Source organism: Helicoverpa zea, chromosome 4, assembly GCF_022581195.2.
Source record: "Helicoverpa zea isolate HzStark_Cry1AcR chromosome 4, ilHelZeax1.1, whole genome shotgun sequence".
Classification (NCBI taxonomy): domain Eukaryota; kingdom Metazoa; phylum Arthropoda; class Insecta; order Lepidoptera; family Noctuidae; genus Helicoverpa; species Helicoverpa zea.
In genome coordinates, this window is record NC_061455.1 from 11,236,080 (window position 1) to 11,260,451 (window position 24,372).

General features: G+C 38.1%; 4 protein-coding genes across 8 annotated transcripts in view; 2 read left to right on the forward strand and 2 right to left on the reverse strand.

Moving 5' to 3' along the window:
* Positions 1-1,294: 1,294 nt before the first annotated feature.
* LOC124629916 (VWFA and cache domain-containing protein CG16868) lies at positions 1,295-5,779 on the forward strand. The gene has a single exon (XM_047163583.1). The coding sequence runs from the start codon at positions 1,511-1,513 to the stop codon at positions 5,093-5,095; it is 3,585 nt and encodes a 1,194-aa protein (XP_047019539.1). The 5' UTR covers positions 1,295-1,510; the 3' UTR covers positions 5,096-5,779.
* A 109-nt stretch (positions 5,780-5,888) lies between these two features.
* Positions 5,889-15,043, reverse strand: LOC124629922 (la-related protein 7). 2 transcript variants are annotated; one of them, XM_047163594.1, is made up of 9 exons: positions 14,919-15,043; positions 8,940-9,270; positions 8,508-8,675; positions 8,037-8,324; positions 7,795-7,836; positions 7,354-7,693; positions 7,093-7,214; positions 6,910-7,002; positions 5,889-6,536 (listed from the first exon to the last, which is right to left on the reverse strand). In XM_047163594.1, exons 1-9 carry the CDS (start codon positions 14,951-14,953, stop codon positions 6,327-6,329), a joined length of 1,629 nt encoding a protein of 542 aa, XP_047019550.1. In that variant the 5' UTR covers positions 14,954-15,043; the 3' UTR covers positions 5,889-6,326. The 2 variants fall into 2 exon arrangements, with proteins under 2 accessions (XP_047019550.1, XP_047019551.1); XM_047163595.1 differs by lacking the exon at positions 14,919-15,043 and adding an exon at positions 9,380-9,403.
* On the reverse strand, positions 9,391-14,766 carry LOC124629923. 3 transcript variants are annotated; one of them, XM_047163598.1, is made up of 3 exons: positions 14,525-14,766; positions 13,139-13,260; positions 9,391-9,581 (listed from the first exon to the last, which is right to left on the reverse strand). In XM_047163598.1, the coding sequence occupies exons 1-3, from the start codon at positions 14,746-14,748 to the stop codon at positions 9,568-9,570; spliced, it is 360 nt and encodes a 119-aa protein (XP_047019554.1). In that variant the 5' UTR covers positions 14,749-14,766; the 3' UTR covers positions 9,391-9,567. The 3 variants fall into 3 exon arrangements, with proteins under 3 accessions (XP_047019554.1, XP_047019553.1, XP_047019552.1); XM_047163597.1 differs by lacking the exons at positions 13,139-13,260; positions 14,525-14,766 and adding an exon at positions 9,665-11,405; XM_047163596.1 differs by lacking the exons at positions 13,139-13,260; positions 14,525-14,766 and adding an exon at positions 9,659-11,405.
* Positions 15,044-15,684: 641 nt separating the features above from the next.
* Positions 15,685-24,372, forward strand: part of LOC124629557 (1-phosphatidylinositol 4,5-bisphosphate phosphodiesterase classes I and II) — a 42,833-nt gene continuing 34,145 nt past the window's right edge. For both annotated transcript variants that reach the window (XM_047162998.1, XM_047162999.1), the window contains exons 1-2: positions 15,685-16,186; positions 16,828-16,974. In XM_047162998.1, coding sequence (XP_047018954.1) covers positions 16,088-16,186; positions 16,828-16,974 — 246 coding nt within the window. In that variant the 5' untranslated portion in view covers positions 15,685-16,087. The remainder of the gene's footprint in view (positions 16,187-16,827; positions 16,975-24,372) is intronic.

The following is a 24,372-nucleotide window of genomic DNA, read 5'->3' on the forward strand; positions in this document are numbered from 1 at the left end:
TGTAATAATAAAAAGCTTTGAATGTTGTTTCATTTTTTGAAACGCTACCTGACTCCTTAAACATTTTCTCCGTGAAGAACTAGACATTTTCGTAAACGACTGTACCCATAACAAAAAGCGATAAGAACACGTCATGCTCGGACGACGTCACTGTCACACGAATGAAAGTTGTATATTTACAAGCCGACGCACACATAGGGCCGCGCGCAAATCTGAGTTGAACTATCTATAATCAGTTAGGTACATCAATCAAATGGCTGAAAACATAGTATTGATACGAGCATTTCCAAATAGCTATGTGTCATTATTATCACGGAAGAACTTGCCAAACTAGGAAAGTTCCTACCTATGTTAGCAATTATATAAATCATTCAATAGGCTACCTTAACAAAATACCACGAGTTCCACCATTTATTTGGTTTACCTACTTAGTGTCACCTAAATACCGATCCAATTATTCACGTTCCTCAACATAGTTAAGCTCCTAAATCAAGTAGTTTATAGTGCTTATTAAAACAATGCTCAAAAATTTGGGGTCAGAAAAGTGATGAAACGAGACCTTGTTCCAGTTGCTCTTCCTAAAATTAGCTAAGCTACTCCTTGGAAGGCACAGGTACTTTAGTAGATGTCAATTCATTCGATAAGGATTCAGGTCATTTTGACATCAAGGCCGAGACGGCCTTCGTTTGGACATCTAAAGAAAGACCCCACCACCGGTAACCTTGGGGTGTGTTACAAAACATTGAAGAACAGCTTGCTAAAAATGTGCTATTAATTTATTTCGCACCTATTGTGTTTTTTACAAGTTTTTCCTTTCATTTCTTAGGTACATTTGCACAATTGTTGAAACTACCTAGATTCATATTTTTACTTGATTTGGAATTTCGTCAAGTCGTTTTGGGTAGATAACGTATACTTTCATAAGTTAGTGGAAAATTGTGCATTCAGATAGGTATACGTCCAGCCAGCAGACAGCTTGTAGAAAATTAGGTACACAAATACCTAACCAACTAATATTACAAACAGATTCGAACCTAGGACCTCATTCACATCTATAGGGTAGATCTATACAACTGTGTCTTTGAAACTCGCGATTCCGTATAATTTTGTAAAACTTCAAACATATTTATTTTTTTACAAATTAAATAAGCACATTTTAACTCTCAAAAAATAAGGCAAATAGTTTCTTTTATTTATTTTCTTGTTATTTTGGAATTTAAAAGTCTAACAGATAACGCAACGCCGTGTAACGGAACGTTCTGTTGGCGGCCATGCTTATTTTGTAAGCTAATGTCATTTTACAATATCAGTTTGGGTCGTGCTGTGGATGTTGCGTTATTTGTTTTTTTTTGTAACATAAACAATTATTTTTTACATTATCGATGAAGTATATAAAGGAATACAAAGTAAACGTTTCAGTGCGCGTGTTACAAAGGACGTTTTGCTTCAGAAATATGTTACCGTGATGACAATTAAAGTGTGAGTGCGGATCAAAGATAATGCCGACAAGATGAAGGTTTTATCGTTGTTATTTATGATTACGACGAGCTGCGGCGTCTGTGTGATCCTCGCTCAAAGCGATAACTGTACTAGAACTAACAGTCGTGGTGATTACAAACTATGTGTTCGCAAGTTATCCGATACATTAGCCAGTAAATTTAGTGAAATTGTGGTCAAAGAATTGGGCAGTGAGTATACGGCGCGCTTTGAGGTCAGGAGCGCTTACAAAGTAAGCCGATACCAAACCTCTGACAATGATGTATTGACCAGCATTGCTGACAAACTGAGCTACAAACTGTCGTCTGCCACAAACATACTTCGCGACATGAACAATGTTATAAGCGACAATAGTACGCCGTCCTTCACTCAACCTTGCCCATTCAATTCTATTCGCAAGTCTGTGTTTATAAAAAGTTCCAATGTATACAACAGTCTGCCTTCACAGGATCCTAAAACTAACATGTTGGGTCGCTTTAAGGATTTAAAAGTTAAGAGACAGTATTTCCTTTCGCACATGGATTATGCTACTGATAGAGATTGTGCTACAATGCCTCACTCTAATTTGAGGTATCTTTACCATAAGATTGTTCATCCTGAACCAAAACTGGTGGTTTTTATAATAGATAATAATATGAAAGAGGATTCATTACAACATGCTGTGCATGTTGCTAAAGAGACAGTGTATGCTCTGCAGGACTCTGACATGATAGCTCTGAAGATGACAAACATGACTGAGTTCCATAAATTCGAAGATACTTGCAGTACAGATGGAATGTCCGATCTTGGAAATGCCACAGAGAACAATAAACTACTCCTGAAAGAATACTTATCCTCTTTAGAAGTAGCACCCACAAATGTGTCTCCGCTAGCAATAAACAAAGAACTGAAAAACTTACTACTCCAGAGAGATTTGCCAAAACACAAGCTATTTATCTTCCTGACAGACACAAAGATTTTGAAAAATGAGACATGGCTTAAAATATTTCCGTACTCTTCCAACAAAGATGAGACTTTGAAATTTGCCATTGGACTTATTTATGAGAATCAAGCTGACAAGAACAGTTCATTGGGTATATTGCATATTGACAAGTGGCACACACATACGAATAACCATTCAGTGATGAGGCTTCATATCAATGACAGTGGAGTTGTGGGGCAAGTAGCCTCAGCATTCATATCTCTGTTACCTGGACACTACGGCAGTAAGAAGATCAAAATTGAAGGACCAGTGTGGGAGGCAACAGAAAGAGACTTCATGATATCTTTAGTGCTACCAACACCGAGTGGAGTGCTTGGACTTGACCTGTATTGGTCAGATCTTGCAGAGGACTTAGTGTATTTTAAAGGCTCAAATGATAGGAAAAGAGCTTTTGTAATGGATTTTTCAGGTACAGTTTTAATGCACACATTTTTTCCCAGGCCAGAATCAGCATCTGATAAAATCAAATTTACAAAACTGGAAAGTGTTGAGACATACACTTTCATATCAACTGTAAAGGAAGAAATGTTAGCTAATAGTTCTGGCAATTTGACTATGTTTGAACAGAACTCCACTAAATCAATTATTTACTCTTGGAAATGGGTAGGAAACTTGTACATAGTTTGTATTGTGTCTGAGATAATGGAACCTGCTGTATACAATAAAACAAACATATTCTTTACTAGGAGTAATAAGGAAATATTGTTCCACAGGTTGGATTTATTCCCTCCTAAAATGGGTAAAATGTGTAGACATTTCAAACAGATTGCTACTATTGATCAGGGTACTGTGTATTTAAGTCCGTCAAGCTTCCAGTCACCTTTCACCTATTTATATGACATGGGTGACGGCCAAGAAGCCGTTACTTATATGCAAAACTATTTAGCTTACTTAAAAAGTGTTGCTCATGGCTTACTTTCCAATCCCGGTCTCAAGAATGAAATTCAGCAAGATGTTGGTTTCCTTAACTCCATATTGTCATACTATAAAAGGCAACACTTGCATGGACCCTATTCAAAGTACATAGTCAGAAGATATGCAGTGACAGAGAGTGGGGTTCTGGTGATGTTCCCTGGCACTGTATTAGAGTATGATTATGAGCCAGTGAGGAGGCCTTGGTATACATATGCTTTAGAGAATCCTGACAAAATCATTCTAACACCACCTAATCTAGATGTTGGTGGTGCTGGCTATGTTGTTTCTATATCATATGCTGTAAAAAGTTCCTTCTATCCTACTATGGTTGTGTCAATGGATGTTACTATGGGATTTCTGTACAAGCTTCTTATAGATAGTATGCCCCTATGTGCCATGTCTTATGTTAAATGTTTTATCATGAACAATAAAGGTTATTTAGTGTCCCATCCTGGACTCATGGACCCAAACAGCTCTGGTCCAATTGAACAACAACATATCACACATAAAGAATCCATGATTGCAATTGACATGCTCAATCACAAAGGTTTTGTTACCAAAAGACTGTGCAATAATTTTTATGATAAAACAATTCAGCGATTTTATGAATTTAATACCTCTCTTCCTAATGTGCTCTCTAATGTGGTATCAGGAGACCACTGTGTTCATTATTACATAGCTGCCATCCCAGGCACCAATGCTTTCATAGGTCTTGTAAACGCATCTTGCAGCGTGGGTGCTTTCTGTCCTTGCAGTATGGTTGACAGATTATGTCTAAACTGTAACAGAATGGAACAAACTGAGTGTGAGTGCCCATGTGAATGTAGCTCAGAGCTGTATGACTGTCCCAACTCAAACATATCACGTTTGAACCAACAGATACCTCTTTGTGGCATGATGCTTGAGAATAATAACCATAAGTCGCATTACTTCCATAACTTTGCCGAAAATTTGAAATCGTGTTTCGATTTTCAGTGCGAGACTTATTTGTCGCACTCGTCCTGTCTGGGCGTTCTTGGTTGTGAATGGTGTCAAATAGATGCTGACGGTAAAACCCCACTGTCGGCGCCGTTCTGTACGTCTCAGTCAACATGTTTCAACGGCGTGTTAGGCGCCGTCACTCCTTATGGAGAGGGCACTCTCGGACATCTCAATAGAGATGCGTTCGGAAACTATTCGGCAATAGGACCAATCGTAGGGTGTATAGTCACTGCAAGCTTGGTTGTTGCCGTGGCCATATACTGCTACAGGCAGAACGTGACCACCGCCAGTTGCCATAATTTGTATGTCGATGGTCCAGCAGAGACCTGGCATGATGCAGATGTTCAAATGAGCCATTTACAATCTGATGATATGCATGACCAGTCTGGTCAAGATAAGTTGTTACCAGCCATGGAGATAGAAGCACCTATATCTCCATACAGGGTGGTCACAGGATACAGAAGACCACACACAGCAGGTGGTTCAGATCATGGGTACTCGACAATGACTCCCCATGAAGATTCAGAGGCTACTGGGTTCTCTGTGAATGAGCCAATTGTACTATCAGATGACACCAAGTCTGATGTAAGTTGTCCTCTGCCTGCCAAAATAAAGCCCAGATTAAAACCTGCTAATGATTTAAGCATAACTGTCCTGCCCTGTGGCAAGAACAGCATCATAGCTCCTGTTACTGTGCACAGGCATATGGAAGCCTCCTAATTATTTAAGTCCATTAAATAAATCTACCTCTCTGTGTATATAATATTTGATTATTAATTAATGTGTTTATTTTTTATTGTGATGAATTTTATTTGCTAACCATTTTAATATTTTCTCCAGTTATTTTGATCAAGTACTTATCATACAGAAGTCATTTTACGTATATTTGGTGCTCTTTATGTACTTTGTTATAAGAATAATTTTATAATTTTAAGATAATACATAATATTATTGACTATTGATGTTCCATGATAATCTGCTGCAGAAAGTTTTATAAAATTATTTTGGTCTATATAGATAATTTGTTAAATACTGGGTACTTAATCTAATCTTTATCAAGATAATCTTGATTGTAATGGCCTCATTTAGATCAATCAGGAACAATGTAATGTTTTGAAGTGGTTGTAATAAGTTATTGCATTCTATCCTACTACTGGCAGCTCTTTGATTACATAGTATACTAAGGTAAACAGAATTCAGGTTGTATCATACAGGTCTATTAGCATTATGTAAGTTTTATATGTTGTATTTTCTGTGTTAGCTTGTAAGACGATATATAAATTAATTTTTGATAAAAACTAAAGTGCCAGTGCCTCCTGTATTATTAAGATATAAGCAAACTTATTTTTAAGACTGAAATTGATGTTGGCATTTATTTGATGTAATACATTTTCTTTTATAACATTTAATTGTTTTAATTTCTCTAATTAATTTAATTATTTATACCAATGAACGTTTACCATTAAAGGGAGAGATGAACAGATTTGAGGATGATAATTTGATAGAAAAGCAGTTCATTAAAATACATTTTTATTATACACATTTTTGGATAGTTCACTTCTACACAACTCTTCAACTAATGTAATAGGAAATTAGACACTCAGCGTATCAATGCTGAAAGCAGCATAAAGCAAGTACCATTCTGTACCATAGAACATTAGATGAAACTTGGCGAGTATCAACTGTAATGCAGACAATTTTGGTCTCAAAAATCAAGCCAAACAGCTAACTCGCCAAAATATTTATATTCAATGGCACCTAATCTTTGTATGTCAGTGCCGATTGAATAACTAAAGGAGGGTTCCCTCCCCAAAAATTCTAAAAAGAAAAATACTCTTTTCTTTAAAAAATTCATGTATCTGCACGTAGCTTTTTCAGCTCAAGGAGACCATAGCAATTGCTACATTTGATTCAGGACTGACATGCCTAGCTTTCCTCATCAAAAATCAATCTATTCATCTTCAAATCGTATATGCGTGTGGGTAGGTTGCGGCGAGGCGGGTGCCAGTGCATGAGCCGCGTCACGTGCGTCGCCCAGCGCCAGCAGACGGCAGCGGCCGCGCGGCCGCCGGTGCGCGATGGCGCTCTCGGCACGCGACCACTGCTCCTGCTCTTCGGGACCTGAGAGTATGCGGGCGTGGTTTGCTGTGTTGGCGCAGTACTGGAATATAAAAAAGATATTCCAAAGTCAAAAACGTTCATTGAAAGTAGGCTACAAAGGTATTACAAAAGGACAGCAACCCCAAAACAACCCCTTTCATCGCTACCTAGTGTTATGGCTGGAAAGAAGCAGTGAAGAACAAACTTCTTTTAAATTTGGATCTAGTAACAGGTTTTACTGAAGTTTTAATTAATAAGTCTGTCTCTTAGATGAAGAAAAATATTGGACTCTTTCTTACCTCCTGCAAATTATTGGCAAAAAGCCGCAACGAATTTATCTTGCGTGCAATATCACTCGAGAACTGAGATTCGGTCTTAAAAACCATAAGAGTAAGAAATAATATAAAAAATGGTGTGATAACTGATATTCATACCTCTTCAGCTGCTTTAGGGGTATCAAATCTTATAATCGCTTCTGTCTGCCCCTCTTTTACATCAACGTGTAAGGCGTGAATGTTGCTTCTAATCTGTAACACAAATTAAAAATAATAAACACGATTAACTATTAAAAAATCAATCTCTTCTACTCAAATGTAATAATAAAATTTTTTACTCACTGTCCTTTTAGTGAGCCTGACATCTAAGCATGGTTCAGGTAGAATTTCCTTCACAAATAGACCTGGTACTTTTTCTATGGATGCTATGCCTTTGGGAGCATCTGCTTGGCCTGAAGGAAGTCCTGTAATTAAGGAAGTACACTAACATTAATATACAAGTATAAAGGACTTGGTACATAAATCTTGATGCAAATCAATGTGAAATCAACCCGATAACATATAAGCTGAGGTATGCAGGTACATAATAATGTGACAACAAACCTGGTTCAACTTCAACGGAAGGCGCAGCGGGTGCAGGTATACTAGAGTACTGATGTTTCTTTTTGTGTATGTTCATTTTCATCTCCTTCATATACTTCCTTTGAAGATTTAAATACTTGTTCCTAAGAGCTTTCCATTCTGACTTCGACAGCACTTGTAAGCCCCACAAAGCTCCTCTAGGTGCTTCATTCTTGCTCAAATTATTTTTGGCTTTGCTGCGTTCTTTTGCGGTACGTTTCCGAGTTTTCTTCTTTCTTGGTGTGTCTCCATCACCAGTTTCTTTCCCTTCATCGTGGCTGGTTAGTTCATCCTTTGATTCTAGGTCTAATAGTTTGTTTTCCTGAAATCATTTTAAATAATAGGTAATAAATAATTTAAATTAGTTATTCTATTGTTTGTAGATAATTGTGGCAATTATTTATAATAGAACTATAAACTTACTTCTGTTGGTGTTGTCACACTGGCTATGCTTTTGGTTTCTTCCTGAAACATAAAACATTTATTCAATAGAATATAGATAGATATCTAACACTGGAACATTATGATGGTTCACTTCAGTTTATGAAGATCATTCAGGGAACCATCTCAAGTATTTTATTTTTTATTTTGAAAGTAATATAAAATAATATGAGATAATATAGAAAATAATATGAGTTATGTAATTCAGCACTGTTTATACTTACAGTGGGAGTATCAACTCTCTTCTCACTATCAGACTCACTTCCCAACTTCAACTCTAAACCCTTCTGTGGAGTTTTCTTATCCTTCTTTTTCTTCTTCTTAGGGGGTTCATATTCTTCTTCTATCTTCTTCTCCGGCATGTCCTCATTTGGTTCATCTACTGAGAACATCTTTATGGAAGACAGGTCTTCTGGTGGCATACAGGTTGGTAACTTGCATCCCATTTTTGTGAATGTGTTTATACATTTCTGAGCATCCTCTGGTCGGTTGAATTCTATGAATGCAAAACCCTGTAATGAAGAATATTTTGGTGTTCAATATTTAATAGAATGTATCAACAAGATTAAATGTGGTTTCTCTTACATGCTGGTGGCAGTAGACAAGACATGAAAAAAAAAACTTATAACTATATCTTAGCCAAATAAAACAAAACTTTATAATTTTAAATCAATATTAGTGTTATAGAACATTACCTTAATTTTCTGTGAGTTTTTAAACTTAGGAAGAGATATGTAAGCCACATGGCCGTAGTCGGAGAAAACCCGCTCCAGCCACTCCCGGCTTGCAGTCACTGGTATAGATTCCACATACACAGTCCTGGAGTCAGCATCATATGGTAATACAGCAGTCTTTCTCTTTACCTGGAAAATAAACAAGAAATACTTTTATAGCATAGTTAGATTACATCATTAGCATAAATGTTCTCTGATGAAATTGTGACTATTTATGGCAACAAAAACATTCACTATGTGCAGGAGAAAACAGTAGAAAATAGTAATTAATATGTTTTTAGGTTTGAATATCTTGTATTCTCTCGATCAGGCGGTGTTAATCACATCTTGATTATAATGATACAATATACATACGATGCATAATAGACTGCTCACAAAACACAAGATTCTCACCTTCAGTCTATCTTCTGACAAATCCAAAAGCGTGGAGTTCTTCATAGCTTTCGCTATGTCGTTAACATCCTGCGTCAACGAACGAACTTTGTTGAACTTCAGAAACAATTCCAGAGGCACATAAGGATCTTTTTTCACGAGGTCTCCCAAAAACCTATCCTTTGTTAAGTTGGCGTCACTAAAGTAGAACTCCATTTGCTTTAATATATTCTCGTACAACTGTTTCTTACGATGGCGTATGCGCTTCCTAGGACTGTGTTCATGTTTGGTTTCTTGATCAACTACTTCGGCAGCTTCCGACTCCGACATTGTAAGTGGCAAAGCTGAAAGACTTTGCAACAGAAATTGGTGAGCTACACTTAAACGATTCCTCGTGAGTTACAGTGCTTTTATTTATGTGATTTGATATTAAATAATATTAATGTATGTTGAAAACCTACCGTTCTTCTATTCTATTCTATTCTATTTTTATTTATGGCAATCCGTGTCGATGTCAATGTCGACGATTCTGCCAATGACAAGTGAAATGAGAAGCAAGTCGTGCTTGTGATTAAAAAAACAAAAAAGAAACAAAAAACAAAAGGAATTTAAGATGCTGTTGTAGCCGATCTTGTGTAACTTTAACTTGTTAGTAGGACGACACTGAAACAAACAGAAATACATTTACATACATAAAAATAACAACAAAATGTTAGTCACATATAACATATAAAATATACCACAACCTAACTGTAGCCTAAAATAGGCCACAGTTTATAGTTTAATGTTGTTTCGATGAATAGACATTAACAGCAACTGGAGCAGTTCTGGACAGGAGTGTGATAAGAGGGAACGGAAATTAATAGGGAGAGGAATTTTGAGTTTTTGGAGACGACCATATAAATCGAAAGAGGAGTTATTAGGGCAGTTAAAAAATATATGGTCCAGGGTACCCTCATCTAGTCCGCACTCGCAGAGGGACGAATCCTGCACCCGAATTTTGCGCAAAAAAACCGGAGTGCAACAATGACCTATCCGTATTCTGCACAGGACTGAAATAACCTGTTTGGGGTATTTTTTAAAACGGGAGAACCACGGTTTTGGTTTTACAACCGGTTGGATAGCGTAATAGGAGCTGCCTTTCTTTTTGCTGGAGATATTCCACCATTCCTGCCACGAGGTGTCAAGACTCAATTTAGGGAGGTTTAGTAGGTCATGCCCTTGAAGGGAGAAGTGTGCAAGGTCGGCTGACTCAGATGTGCATGCGTCTTTGGCCAAGGCGTCGGCACATTCATTTCCCTTTATACCGCAGTGACTGGGAATCCAAACTAGGTGGACTACTTTTTCTTGCCTAGCGCAGGAGTAAAGGGAATTTTTAATTTCCAGGACAATAGGACAATGGAGTTTAGTTCGAAAGGAATTCTGGGATAGGGCTTGGAGACAACTAAGGGAATCAGTAAAGATAACTCCAAAGTTGATCTCATGGGACTCTATAAAGCGACAAGCTTCCAATAATGCCACGCACTCGCCTGTAAATATAGAAGACTCCTTTGGACATCTAAATTTAAGAATGATTTTCGAGTTCTGATAATAAACCGCGGCCACAGTATAACCACTATTAAATTTGGAAGCATCCGTGAAGAACCTTTGAAACCCAGTCCATCGTTCACCCAAAACCGCATTAAAGGCCGAATTTGCCGATGGGGAGTTTTTAGATATGCCAATGTTATAAAATATTTTAGGAGTAAAGCAAAGTACTTCATATGAGTAATTAAATAAGGGAAGTCTGGGATGTGATGTAATAGGGGATTCTAAATTTTGGAAAAATCGGAATGCTTTTAGGAAAAGGGGGAGTTCTTTATGTTCCCAATATTTTGAACTGTGACATAGGGTGTCAAGCTCTCTGAGTTTTGGGATGAGAGGGTGGGATGACTTGGGAATAACCCTGGATAGGAATCGGGAAGCGAGATACTGCCGTCTTAGGGCTAGGGGGGGTTCAGCGCATTCGACCTGTAAGGCGTTAATAGGCGACGACTTCATGCAACCTGAGATGATTCGAAGGCATTGAGACTGGATCCTATCTAAACCGGCCAAGGCACCTTTGTTACCTGGAATCACCAGGTGTGACCCATAGTCCAGGATACTGCGGACTAAAGCATTATAGACTAATTTCATGGTGAAGGGATGGGCCCCCCACCAGACACCTGCGAGAGCTTTTAGAATGGAAATTGCTCTTTCGCATCTCTTAATTAAATAATTTATGTGATGAATGCCGGATAATTTGGAGTCTAAGTAAACGCCTAAAAATTTAGCTTTTTTCGCTATGGGGATGCCTTGTCCTTGGATGTTAACGGAAACCTGAGGGATCAGCAGTTTTCGGGAGAAAATCACTACCGAGCTTTTTGGGGCAGATAATTGGAGGCCATGGTCCAAAAGCCATGTGTGCAGAGAGTCCAGGGAGAGACAGAGAGATGAGGCAGCGTCCGCAATTGACGGATTGATTACATACAACACTAGATCGTCGGCGTATTGTAGAAGTTGACAGTCAGAATTGAGGCAGGAGCCGATGTCTGCTGTGTACAGGTTGTACAGTAGAGGGCTTAAAACTGAACCTTGAGGAAGGCCCTTCCACGTCTGTCTCACCTCAAATACCTCTCCCTGCACTCTGAGCATCAAAAAGCGAGACATGAGGAGTGCGCATATACATTGTACCATCTTACCCGGAATCCTCAGCTGTAGCAATTTTTGCCTGAGAACTGGAAGAAGGACGCTGTCGTATGCGGAAGATATGTCAAGGAATGTGGCTACAGCGGATTCATTTTTGGAAAAGGCTGTACGGATATCGGTAACCAGAATTGCCACACTGTCCATGGTACTCAGCCCCTTTCTGAAGCCAAACTGATTACTCGGCAGTAAATCCCTCGACTCTACCAACCACTCAAGTCTGTTTTTAATTAAATGTTCAAGTAACTTGGCCAAAACTGAGGACAACGCAATTGGTCTAAGGCCGTTCGGATCATCAGCAGTCTTGCCGGGCTTCAAAAGAGGAATGACTATCTGAATTTTCCACTGGTCAGGAACCCAACCAAATTGGTAACAATAATTTATAATTCCTAAAAAATATTGTTTAGCATCAGAACCGAAGTGAGCTGCAAATGAATACGGTATGCCGTCCATGCCAGGGGCGGTATCCCTAACATGACGTAATACCGCATCAAGTTCCTCCAATGAAAAAGGTTCATCCAGGGGGTCATTCAAAATATTAACAGGCGGGAGCAGAAGTTCTGAGGAAGAAGGAACATAGGCTGGAGCAATTTTGTCGAAAAAGGATTCAGCAGTTTCTCGCGTGATGGGGGAAGAGATAGATGGGGAGCAGCCTCGCCTAAAACGATGAATGCTCTTCCATACTGCTGATATGGGAGTGGAAGGGGACAGAGAAGTGCAGAACTTGACCCAACCTCGACGTTTCTTCTTGTGAAGAAGCCGCCGAGACTGAGCCAACACTCGTCTGTACCGTATAAGATTGTCGCTATTCATCGCATCATTGTACTGTTTTTCGGCCTCTTTCCTTTCTTTAACAGCCGATGTGCATTCTTGATCCCACCATGGGGGTGATGGGATCTTGTTTCTGGCACAGTTGCGCAACGGAAAGATAGAGTCTGCGCTTGAAATTATCGCCGAGATAAAGCCATCGTAGCAGTTCTTAGCATGGCAGTGACCATTAAAATCTTGGAAACTTGAAGTTAAATTTGGAAGCATACTAATTTTCTCCTCCAGTAAAGATGCAAACCTCGACCAATCGGGTTTGGACAAGTTGTACTTCAATAGTGGAGGAGAAGTTTTCTCTAAATAAGTTTTATTAAGAAAAGTTATAACAATGGGGTAATGGTCGCTACCATGCGTAAGGGTAGTACATTGCCAATGAATTGATGCCGCCAACTCTACGGAACAGAATGTGAGATCTACACAACTCTTTTGCTGTCCGGGAAGGGATCTACGAGTAGGACTACCATCATTTAGGATGCAAAGGTCTAGGTCATCTAAGATTTCTACCAAACCTTCCCCAAAGGAATCACAGCGATTGGAACCCCATCTAAAATGGTGACAGTTAAAATCACCCATGACAAGCACGGGTCCTACAATGTTGTTCAGAATATCTCTAATAGTAGCTAAGAACCTGTGCTGTGGGTGGGAGATATAGACAGATAAAACTGTGATACCTTCTACTCTACCTGCGACTATATTCATATCACCATCCAGAGCAGAAAGTGCCAAGGTCGACAGTGGAACACGATTATTAACGAGGAGAGCCGACCCTCCATAGCCATCAGATCTGTCACATCTGAGAACATTAAAATGTGGTATATTAAAACTGAGACTCGGGGTGAGCCAAGTCTCAGCAATTGAGCAAGCCAAAGGCTTGAATTTATTAAGAAGGAATATGAGGTCGTGTTTCTTATGCCACACGCTCCTCACATTCCATTGCAGGAATATTTGACGGGACGCCATTTTTAATTTTTGAAAGGAGATTTACTAGTTGATAGGCAACGTTGGACGGTATTTCAGCATTATTAGTGGATACAATAGTAGTTAAGAGTTTAATAAGAATTTCTATAATTGATGAAGCATTATTGCCGGTGAATGGATTATTTAGAGCGCAGCCGTCAGGCTGTGAAGGTGCAGGGGAGTTAATAATTTGCTGATGAGCAGCTTTATCATAAGAGGGAGATAGAGGGGCATGGGTCTTCGGCTTGAGGAAAACGGTTTTGCGGTATGACTGAGTGGAGGTGGGAACTGCTTTTGTAGCATTCGCATAGTTGCGAGAAGCGAGTGGGACAGTTTTGCTGGCCTCAGCATAAGAGAGGGACTTCTCAGCCATAACAGTCTTAATGGCCTTCTGTCTGCCCAGCTCCGGGCATGATTTGCTATTTGCAAAATGATTCCCCGAGCAAAGCACACAGAATGCCTCCGCCTCAGAAATGCTGCAACCATCACCAGGGTGATCATGGCCGCATTTACTGCAGCGGGGTTTAGACCGGCACACTAGTTCCACATGACCAAACCTGCAGCACTTACGGCACTGGATGGTGGGATAAACGTATTGTTGGACTGGGAGGGAAGTGTAGCAGCAAAACACCCTTGGCGGTAGCACCTGACCGTCAAAGGTAAGGACACATGTTTCTGTGGATTTAAATTCGGTCACTCCATCAATTATCACTTTCCTATTTATACGACGAACTTTGAGAATTTCACCGCAACCTGAGGGGACTTGTAGGTATCTTTGGGCTTCCTCTTCAGTTAAATCAGTAGGAACACCGGTAACAACACCCATGCGGGTTATATTAAACGTAGGGATGGAGGCCACAAAGCTGTTCTTGGGAAGAATGTTATTAATAAGGAATGCATTTGCATCCTGAGGGGATTTAAATTCCACAGAAACACGGTTCCTGCCAACTTTTTTAACTCCATCACGGACAATGTTAACTATGTTCTGTTTTTGGAGAAATATTCCAAAGGTAACCGGATGCAGAGAAGTACCGGCATTAGGCTGGGGTTCCAAACGAGACACGTGGACAATGAACGGTGCCTTATCTGTAGCAGAGTACCTGCTGCGGCCAACTAAATTCCTTTGTTGTTTCGGTGGTGGGGTTGACACGACAATGTTTGCATCATCTCCGGAGCGTTTCCTGGCATTCGAGGCAGATAAGTTCTGGGAGTCCGCGATGCTGCAAGCAACATCGGCGAATTGGGATAATGGGTAGTTAGGGGAAAGAGGAGCGTATGCAGAGATGTCGGGAGGATCGGGATCGGGAGGTTTATTGCGATCCATCGCTAATTAAAACTAGTTATTTACCGAAACAACAGTACAACACTGGTAACGAACACAAGGACAACACACAAACACAACAATAAGTCACAAAAGGTCACTAAAACACTTGAAAAAACTGAAAATTCTAGGCACACGTGCTAACCAATAACAACCTGCGGCAAGAATCCTACCGTTCTTCTCTCGCAAACGTTTGTGAAAATGACATTCAGTTGAAAATTGACAGTAATGACATGACTGACAGTGACACTGACAGCCGGCAGCGATATTGCCACTCCTTATTTCTTCAATGGTGTTATTTTCTTTCCCTTTTATTTTGAGGATAGAACGCGATAGCAATGAAATCTGTAATTTATAACTCAAGCTGGTTTTTCGAATGATAATGTGCAAATATTTTATTATTTCAACTTCATTTTGAACTTTTAGCCTCATTTTAAAAAAACGCTGAAATGATTTAGTCGATTTGAAAACTTCACTATTTCCTTATTTTCTTATGGCAATAGTACAATTTTCTTCCGCCACACGGATGCTAGTGTCGTATTAATATTATATCGATATCGAGATTTAATTGAAAAAAACAACAAATACAAAGTACTATGTAAAAGAATTAAAGGTCTCTGCACACAGCGGGCGCGGCGAGGTGGGACGGGACGGCGACGCGACACTGAGCAGTTGTAATGTTCTAGATATTACGGACGACGCCACACAGAGCCGTCCCGCTCGTACATTGTGTCGCGTCTCCGTCCCGTCCCGCCGCGCCGCGCCCGCTGTGTGCAGAGACCTTTAATTCTTTTACATAGTACTTTGTATTTGTTGTTTTTTTCAATTAAATCTCAATTCTTTTGTCAATTCTGAAAGATGCTCTTAATTTGCTTTTCAGTTTTAAGATTTTTTTACGGTCACAATCATCATTAAATCAAATCTCAAGTTAATAAATGATTATGTACAAAACATGTCATACCGATGATAAAGTGTAATATTCTGATTCTACTAAGTTGGTTTTTCACTTACGATTCCCGTTTATCGATACAATCAAGCACATCACTATGGTGCTTAGTACATTTTGACATTCTGAGTTTTTGGTGGTCTCGTCGAGATATAGTATGTGGGAAAAATCATTGTTTGTTAGTAATTAGGCAGGTGTTATTTATCGTGGATAATGTTCTAATATGTTAGTCATTATTGATTTAATATCAAATAGTAGTTTGTCTGCATTCACTCGGTGTTCGTCTGTCGAGCGTGCCATTCATAGATTTCTCAGATAGATCTGTGCACAGAGAGGAAGATGACGGTTTTGATCTACAATAGTGATATTATTTCCGTATAATTGTGTTTTTTATTCATGATGACTACAAATACGAGATCTGCTAAAGTCAGTTTGAAGCCGATTGAAGTGCCCCAGGCTTTGCAGGATGGAGAGAAATTCGTCAAGTGGGATGAGGTATTTTTTTTAACTTGCGAATATTTTTTTTACTTTTGCTTTTATCGAGTATTGATTTCATATCCTCTAAACTGCACGTACAAAATCGCACATTAATTAGGTATGTATCCCTACGACAATATATTTTAAAATCTGGTTTTCTAGTTGGAATCCTAAAAGATTTTTTTAATAATAACAAGATGAATGTAAATATTTAATGCATTTAGTTTTGGATGAAGGTGAATCTAGATGCATTTACAGCTATTGTATTCTAAAATAATATATTTTTATAAAATTAAAAGTTCATTAACATTTTATTATTATGGAAAGTAAGATATAATAATTATAATTAATTTTGATGCTATTAAAAAAGGGTTAGTTGAAATTTATTACATTGCTTGAGTAAAACAATAGGTTTATTTTTCTAAACAATATAAGAATGGAATAATAAGAATTGAAAATATGTTATGCTAATTATCAGCTTGATAAGTTACAGATAAAATTATAAACAATGATTGTTTCTAGGTGCTCTTCTATTACAGTGTAATACAATATAAGATTTATTGAAAATAGAACACTCACAATGTAAAGAGTAATGTAAAGTGTAATGTAAAGTAAAGAACTTTTTTCTGATACTAAATATTATCCTTCTTTTTCTATAGGATTCCGGAGCCGGTCTGCCGGTTACCCTACGGGTGGACCCTAAGGGTTTCTTCCTGTACTGGACCGACCAGAACATGGAAGTGGAGATGCTGGACATAGCCACCATCCGCGATGTCCGTACCGGAGTACATGCTAAAGTACCAAAAGTAAGTCAAAAATCAAAATCTTTTAATTTCACATAGGCCTTGGCAGGCTCCTATGAAACGTCACACTGTTTGCACGGTTCCAAAAAAAAGTGCAACCCCTTATCTCTTCTATCTCAAAATTATCTTTTACATTCTCTAAAAAATTTGGTTGTTCTATTACAATCTCAAAATGAACCATGAAAAATAAAACTACTTATTATGTATACATTTGTAAAAGGAATTGGTGTTATTTCCTCCAAGTAAGACACAGAAAACATTGAAATATGTTTTTGTTATTGTAAAAGTGACATGATATTCAATAGAAAATAAAGAGTAATAAAACCTCCTTGTATTCTAGAAAAGTATAATTCAATGGTATAAGTTTTTGTTTTGCAATAACATGGTTATTATTACATAAACATGCATCACCTTTTGAACCACTTGTAGCTGTAATGAAAAGGAGGCAGGTGAATAGTTGAAACTTCATACTGTTTATTTTTCATAACTGCGTAAAATTACGATTCGATTTACGCTTCCGTAATGAAACCCCATAGACATACCTACCTATGTCTATGGGGTTTCTTTTTTCCTGATTTCAAAAAATGTGGTTTATGGAAGTCTAAATTATTAGGGAACTTCATAGTTTAAAGGCAATTATTTTTCTTGCAAGCTCACATAGACTGGGACTGACTCTTATAAACAATTCTTAAAACTGTATACCCAATAATAATATAGAGCCATTCGCGCTGGAAAAGTGTCTTCGAATTGTCGGAAAAATCGCTAATTTCAATGTTAACTCTTGTAATTATTATTAGCCTGACAGGAGAATGTTGAGGTGCTTGTGTTTTTCTTTTCCACATCTGCCCATTTGGTACATCATCTGGGTTATACCATACTGGCAGACAGCTGAGTTGAGATGACACAAAAAATATAATAAGGAAAGGTTAGCAAGATGATGAGGAAACAGAACAATTTTCTTGTTAATAAATTCGAGTCCCAAGAAATCTTGATTTTTTATGAATTTTAACATGTTTTGTGGACAAGGATATAGATGAGCTATTAACCTAACAGGCCTTAGATAATGAGAATTTACATTGCAAATAATTTGACAGGCGCTACATTTTTTCTAAGTAAACAAATGCAGTCCCGTGTTGTTTCATAATAATACGACAAACAGTTGCAAAGACTTTCAAAGTTGAATCAAATTAACTTCGTTCATTGTTCGTGACGTGTGCTCTTTAATAAGTTTTTTCAAGCAAATCGGATCCTGGCAAATTGCCGGAAAAACTCAGGACAAAGATGATGAAGAAGGCTGAACGGAATTAAATTTTCCTGTTAACCTGTACTGGACTGATGCCAGGCAGGCTTGCTTCGTGTTTAATTTCTTAGTTAGCGTAGTTGCGAAGTAAGGTATATCAGAATGTCTAACTTCGCAAGTGCAATAGTGTGATGCTAGTTAAAATATTTTGTAACGTGTTATTTGTCTAGACTCTAGACGAATATAAAAACCGTGTGAGGTCGGAGGTCCCCCGTTACGAACGAAGTCCCTCATTTGGTCGCGCACAATATTATGTTCGCATGCTTGAACCGTGAAATTCGCATCTTCCTCGACATGTTGAAAGAAGAGTTTATTCGTATATAAACATTTCAAATATTTGAAGCAGGTATTAAAATGCAATGCATCAATGTAAAATTTAAAGGAGAAGCATTACCTACATTTTAGTACAAAACTTTCTGGCTTCTGACATGATTGGAACACAATGGTCTTGAAGTACAAAACTGAGTTAAATAATATTTTGGTCGAATGCGACTGGCATATCTGTATCTTTTGTCGTTTCCAGTCGTTCAGCCAAACTTGGCAATGCTTACAATAGTACTCAGATCTCGAGTTCTACTTCTGCTCGATTTAAATGCGATAAAGCCCAGACTACCCGCCCCGCGGCCGTCTAGCAATTAACAAAAATAATTGCAGACTTCAAACTCTGTCAAGTGCCATAATTATATTTACGTTGAGTTATGCTTTTTTTACGAATGAATGAAAAAATAACACTGTCCTCACCAAAGGTTTTTGCAACGATACTTTTGCAAAGTGCTCCCAAAGCTGCGGTGCTTAGAAGTTCGGTAAAAAGGTCTGAACAAAATTATGCGCTTTTAAAATAATTGGTTTCGAAATTAATTTTCCTGCTAGCTATCAATAAATCATTTATATTTTAATTGTAGTGGCAATAAGACGATGCGTTTGCCACTTCTGATAAAGTCTTTAGCTTTTTCAATCTATTTTCCAGTAGGTACAAACCTGTTTGAATTATCCAGGAAAGAGCATGTATGGTGGTGAACGTTCCTGCAGATTTAATGTGGGCAGGTCCGTTAAAAGGTTTATACTGTAGACAGCAAAGTACCTAATCTCTTTTTGGTATCACCCCGTGTGGCCTGTGTCAACTTTTACTTAATAGCATCAGAATCGATCGTAATTACAGGCTGAGACCACACCACTAGCTCTATACCACATGTATGTGAAAATTCACAAGTCCATTGTGATTCAAGTGCTTACAATCGTCTTCACTAAGCGACGAAAGTTCGACTAAACTTGGAACTACGTCATCGTGTACTCACTACACACAAGTAGAAACTACCTCACGCGTTCAAATATGCCTCTATCTACATCTACAACAAATATTAGCACGTAACATACTTATTAAATTAATAAAATAGACGTTGCACGGCTGTTGACATAAATATTGTCCATCAGGTCATTCATTAAGACGTTCCGTGTTATGAAACCATAAAGTGTCAATATAGCGCACATTAGCGCGTGTCCTGTGATGTGATGCCGTGAAATTACAGGGCGCGGTGACTTGTAATTTAACTAATACTAAAGCTTTCGGTCCATGCAGCGCCATCAAATAACTGTTCAGTCGTGAGTGTGGATTGTTTAATGACAGACTACCAAAGCTCTATTTAATTTTAGTAATATGAAGTGGTGAAACGTGATGGAGGCTTATGTTAGGATTTAGTTCACTCGGCTGAACGCTGCGGCTGACGCTCGGTGTTTGTTGAACGACTGAAGTATTTATTGTGAATTTTCTATCACCTAGAAGAGACGTGTGATATTTTCAGCTTCTTAAAATGTAAAGACTGATGTATGTAGATCTGTAGAATCTGAATTCCTCTTTTGGTGACGGATAACGTTAAACGACCCGGGAAGAATATTGGCAGTGCGGTCACCAGCTCGCTTGCCAAGCGTGGTGACTAAGCTGTAATACATTTTTGAACTGCGATAAACTTTGATGATTGACACTACAATGTTTCTCAATAGGTGACAATCTGAACACCATAAAGTTTCAGTGATTTGGTCATTATTTAAACAACATTACGGCTATATTTACAACAATACTTTGTGATAAAATTAGAACATTAATATCATTCGCTTATCGCTAGTAATTAATTACATAGTAGTGCTGGCGTTGTGGTCGTATCACATTATGTGTAATAGCTTATGTGGTTTATAAGCCATTTTTTAAACTTAATTAATGTAATATCGTGTAGGTATGGTATCTGGGGTGTATGTGCAAGCTTGTTAATCGTAGGCGTACATAACATTATGCGTAATAAACTTATGTTTGTTCCTCAATTTCTATCGCTTGAATTTGTTGTTTGTGTTTTCTCCAGATACTCGTTAATTGAGTTGCTTAGGCAGTAAAACCACTTATTTTGCAAATTATCTTATAAAATTCTCCGTATTAAACTATCCATATGATTTCTAGTCTTCTATAACCTTAGAATATATATATATATGGGAATAACCAAAAACATAATAAGTTTAAACCGTTTCTAAAATAATATAAGGCCACGAATTCGCTTCATCCCTCAAATAATCATTTACCGATCAGACAACCAACATTGTGATTGCCACATTGTTTCTCTCAAATATCATTCGTTACTCCGGTCTCTAGGGGATGCCCACGTTTGAAAACTGTTACCTGATGGCGTGACACTGACACGTGAGACCACAAAACATTTTTGATTAATGGTCCCAATGGAAGGGGACATAGCTCTTGCTAGAATTAAAGCTCTTAATTAGAAACCTAACACATTTGAGAGACCTAGCAACTCCTTAGAGAAGAATAATAGTTTCTTGGAAACAAACCTGTCACACCCTCTCGTTAACTACATTACAGGTACCCTACGGTGGGTGTGCGCTGTAGACTTTGCCCAATGTCAACATTATATAAGGTGGCCCAAAGCAAACATCAGTGAAGTGTGGCGCGCCCGATATTTTACTTATAGCGATGACCCTATATCCCCAAGCTTTTACTTCATACTTGGATGTAACTCGTACATATCTAGAAAGCATTACGGTGCGACCAGAACAGTTTATGCATTCGTTTCAGTCTGACGTTGACATTTTAATGGGTAAGTTCGTAATGTCGCGGTGAGATACAAGTCGACAACAACATAAGCTTGTCGTCCTAGTTGACGTTTGAAGAAGATTTGAATTATATATGATGTTTTCCATTTATTTTGAATGTTGTTACCATAATTTCGGTTCCATTTACATAAGTATATTTTAACATTTAAATAGGTCCGCTGCTGACCCAAAATTTCTCGTTTGTATCTTCGACGTTCATCTTCATATTACAATTTGTCGTTCAAAATACCAGTTCTAGGAATGTAATCACTTGGAATTGACTGCAGCTACTTTTCTTAAAGCAATCCTCAATATTCCCCGAGCTCTCCGAGATGGTTAAGACTGTTAATCTAGGCGGATATTTGAATAATAGCAGGATTGAATTTCTAAGTCGTTCTTTATGACATTCAGGGAATGAAGTGGTATGACCCATTTTACCACGAGGTCACATGCACATTACGCATGCATTATGTGGTAGAAATAAGTAATGTCGTCATTAAAGAAAACTGTGGGCTAGGATCTTTCAATTGGTTCATTTGCCATATTGGCATTCATATGTAAATCCTGACTGTACGCGTAAATGGATTGAATGCATGGCTCTACTATGTACTATGGTTTTGACCTGAACATCTAAACAAGTCATTCCTCATAGGGGATAACTGTTGTATTCTTCGGCACTCCATTTCTATAAGTGTAAAGAGGTAGTGTAGAGAGGGGTAAGTAGGTCTTCGGGATATTTTAACTGTAAAACTACATGCTTGTCGGAGTATATTTTGACTTTGCTTCCCCATTGGGATAAATCTATCTACTTGGTATGGACATTGGACATGGGTCAATGGCATAATTTAATGCTGTCTCTTTTTGTCTAAGCGTATTATAATTTTTCATCTTTATTCATCGTAAAAAATATATGTATATTATGATCTGAATTCTTAAGAATGTATGTAGAGAGAGATGTTAGAGAGATATTAGAGTATAGCAGTATCCCTAAGCTGTCTCGGTTGGACGTGCGGTGTCGTGGTACGCGCTCCACGTACGAGTTAATCCTCACATGTTCTATATTCATCTCAGTATATCATGAGTTTCGGTGGAAGAGATTAACCTATACTATAACCATTAATAATTTTGACTTTGGAAAACCAGTTTCGCATTATTTTCGACTCAAAATTCGTATTTTTGCAAAAAGCTTCCACAAATCTATAAATTATGTTAATCTTCCGTGAGATAGTTAGTTGCTTGTATAAGTAATTCACATTCACGTGTATGTGGAAGTTATTTGCACATTTAACGATATGTTAACTAGATGTCCGCAGATTGTTGTATGCAAAGACCGTGTGGCGGTGCGCTAACATTACCGCCTGACCGATCGTTATCGATTCCGTGTCATGCACTAATTTTAGAAAAATCTATGTTATAAATTATAGCCTCGACACCGCCGGGACCAGTTCAGCTTTGTGTCTATGGATAGATTGATTTTATTATTTGGGACAGTTGAAGTAACAAACGTTTGCTGTGTATAAATTTAACGCAAATCTCATGCCTCGTTTATCTTTTGAATTCCATTTACGCTTCTTCCTGCATATTTTTGAGAGACGTCAATTTGCCCGAGAATTTCTGGAAATGTGAACACATTTCAATAAAGTTAATTGCGGATGCGTTTACTCAGAATTAAACAAAGACTTCTAGTACGATCAAATCGGATTATATTTCGTGTTTAAACGATGATATGATTGACGTGTTAAAAACTGTAATTAGTGTGATTGACAATGATATTTGTCCTGGTCTAAATATTGCACCATTGATTGTATATGTGTTGAATTTGACTTTCAATACCCAAATGCTTTAATTGATGATTCATTTGAAGATGTTGTTTTCCTGGGGATTTTTATGCATCGCTTAGTGCAAGAAGAGTAGGTACCATCGGATTCTGGAATCCAGTATTGTTGCCTTTTAGACATTGAGAGAATGTCGATGTTATCTATAAATATCTTAGACTCTTGAAGTAGACAGGCCCCTGAATAGGAATCGCTAGTAGGTACATACTTGATCATTGACAACCGTGAGATCTTCAGCACTTACCATAATAAAATAATGAGTGTTTATTATTCGCGTAGGTTTTATTTAACGCGTGCTATATTATAGCGACATACCTCCTAGTTGTGGTTTATTGTATGATTATGAGTTTCCGTTGTTCCCACGCCTGGCATCGAGTATAAACTGTGATTTGTCCCAGATCACGCGGTACTTTTTAAACCAACTTCCTTTTAATTTGGTTTTGCATAAAAATCAGTAGACGACGTCAAAGCGTGCGTAAACATGTGTTTACCATTATCGTCGTCTTCCGTCATAAAGTACAGAGTGATTTTAGTACAACAACCCCACAATCTTTATGGGTCTCCAGATTTTGTTCTTGGCAGCCTTGCATGGGCACTTAATATGATAATTTCTGTAATGCCTACACTGGGTAGAACAGAAAAATGGAGCATGGAATTACCGTATCAGAGTTTTCATTACGGCGTCTCTATCACCCGATATACATAATTTTCAGAACCTTTTACACATGAAGTATGAAGTATTTGAATGAACTCAAACCGACAATATGTAGTAGGAGCTCAATTATAAATGGTGTCGCCGTTGAAAGTGCAGAATGTATAATGCAAGAGTCCTGGCTACTGGCACTGCGCTAAAAGCGCGAGCTTGCACAATTGTGTGATGGCATATTTGAACTGGAATCTTTCAATTTTCCAGATGGGACTTCACTATCGATTTTGAGAACTGTACTATTTGCAATTTTTGCTCTGTGTCCATTTTTAAAGGCGTAAAATGTTCCCCAGCTTCCATTGCAGAGTTGTATCTGTATTCGTTAGTGTCTTTGGTTTATTTAGCAGGATGCCATTAGATTGATGTTCTTTTTCTTACCATGTATTTACTGAAGCTGGTCGTTTGACATCGGCAGACGCTGCGTTCTCTCTCATACCGTTGGAAATAACAAGCATCTCATTTCGTTGGCT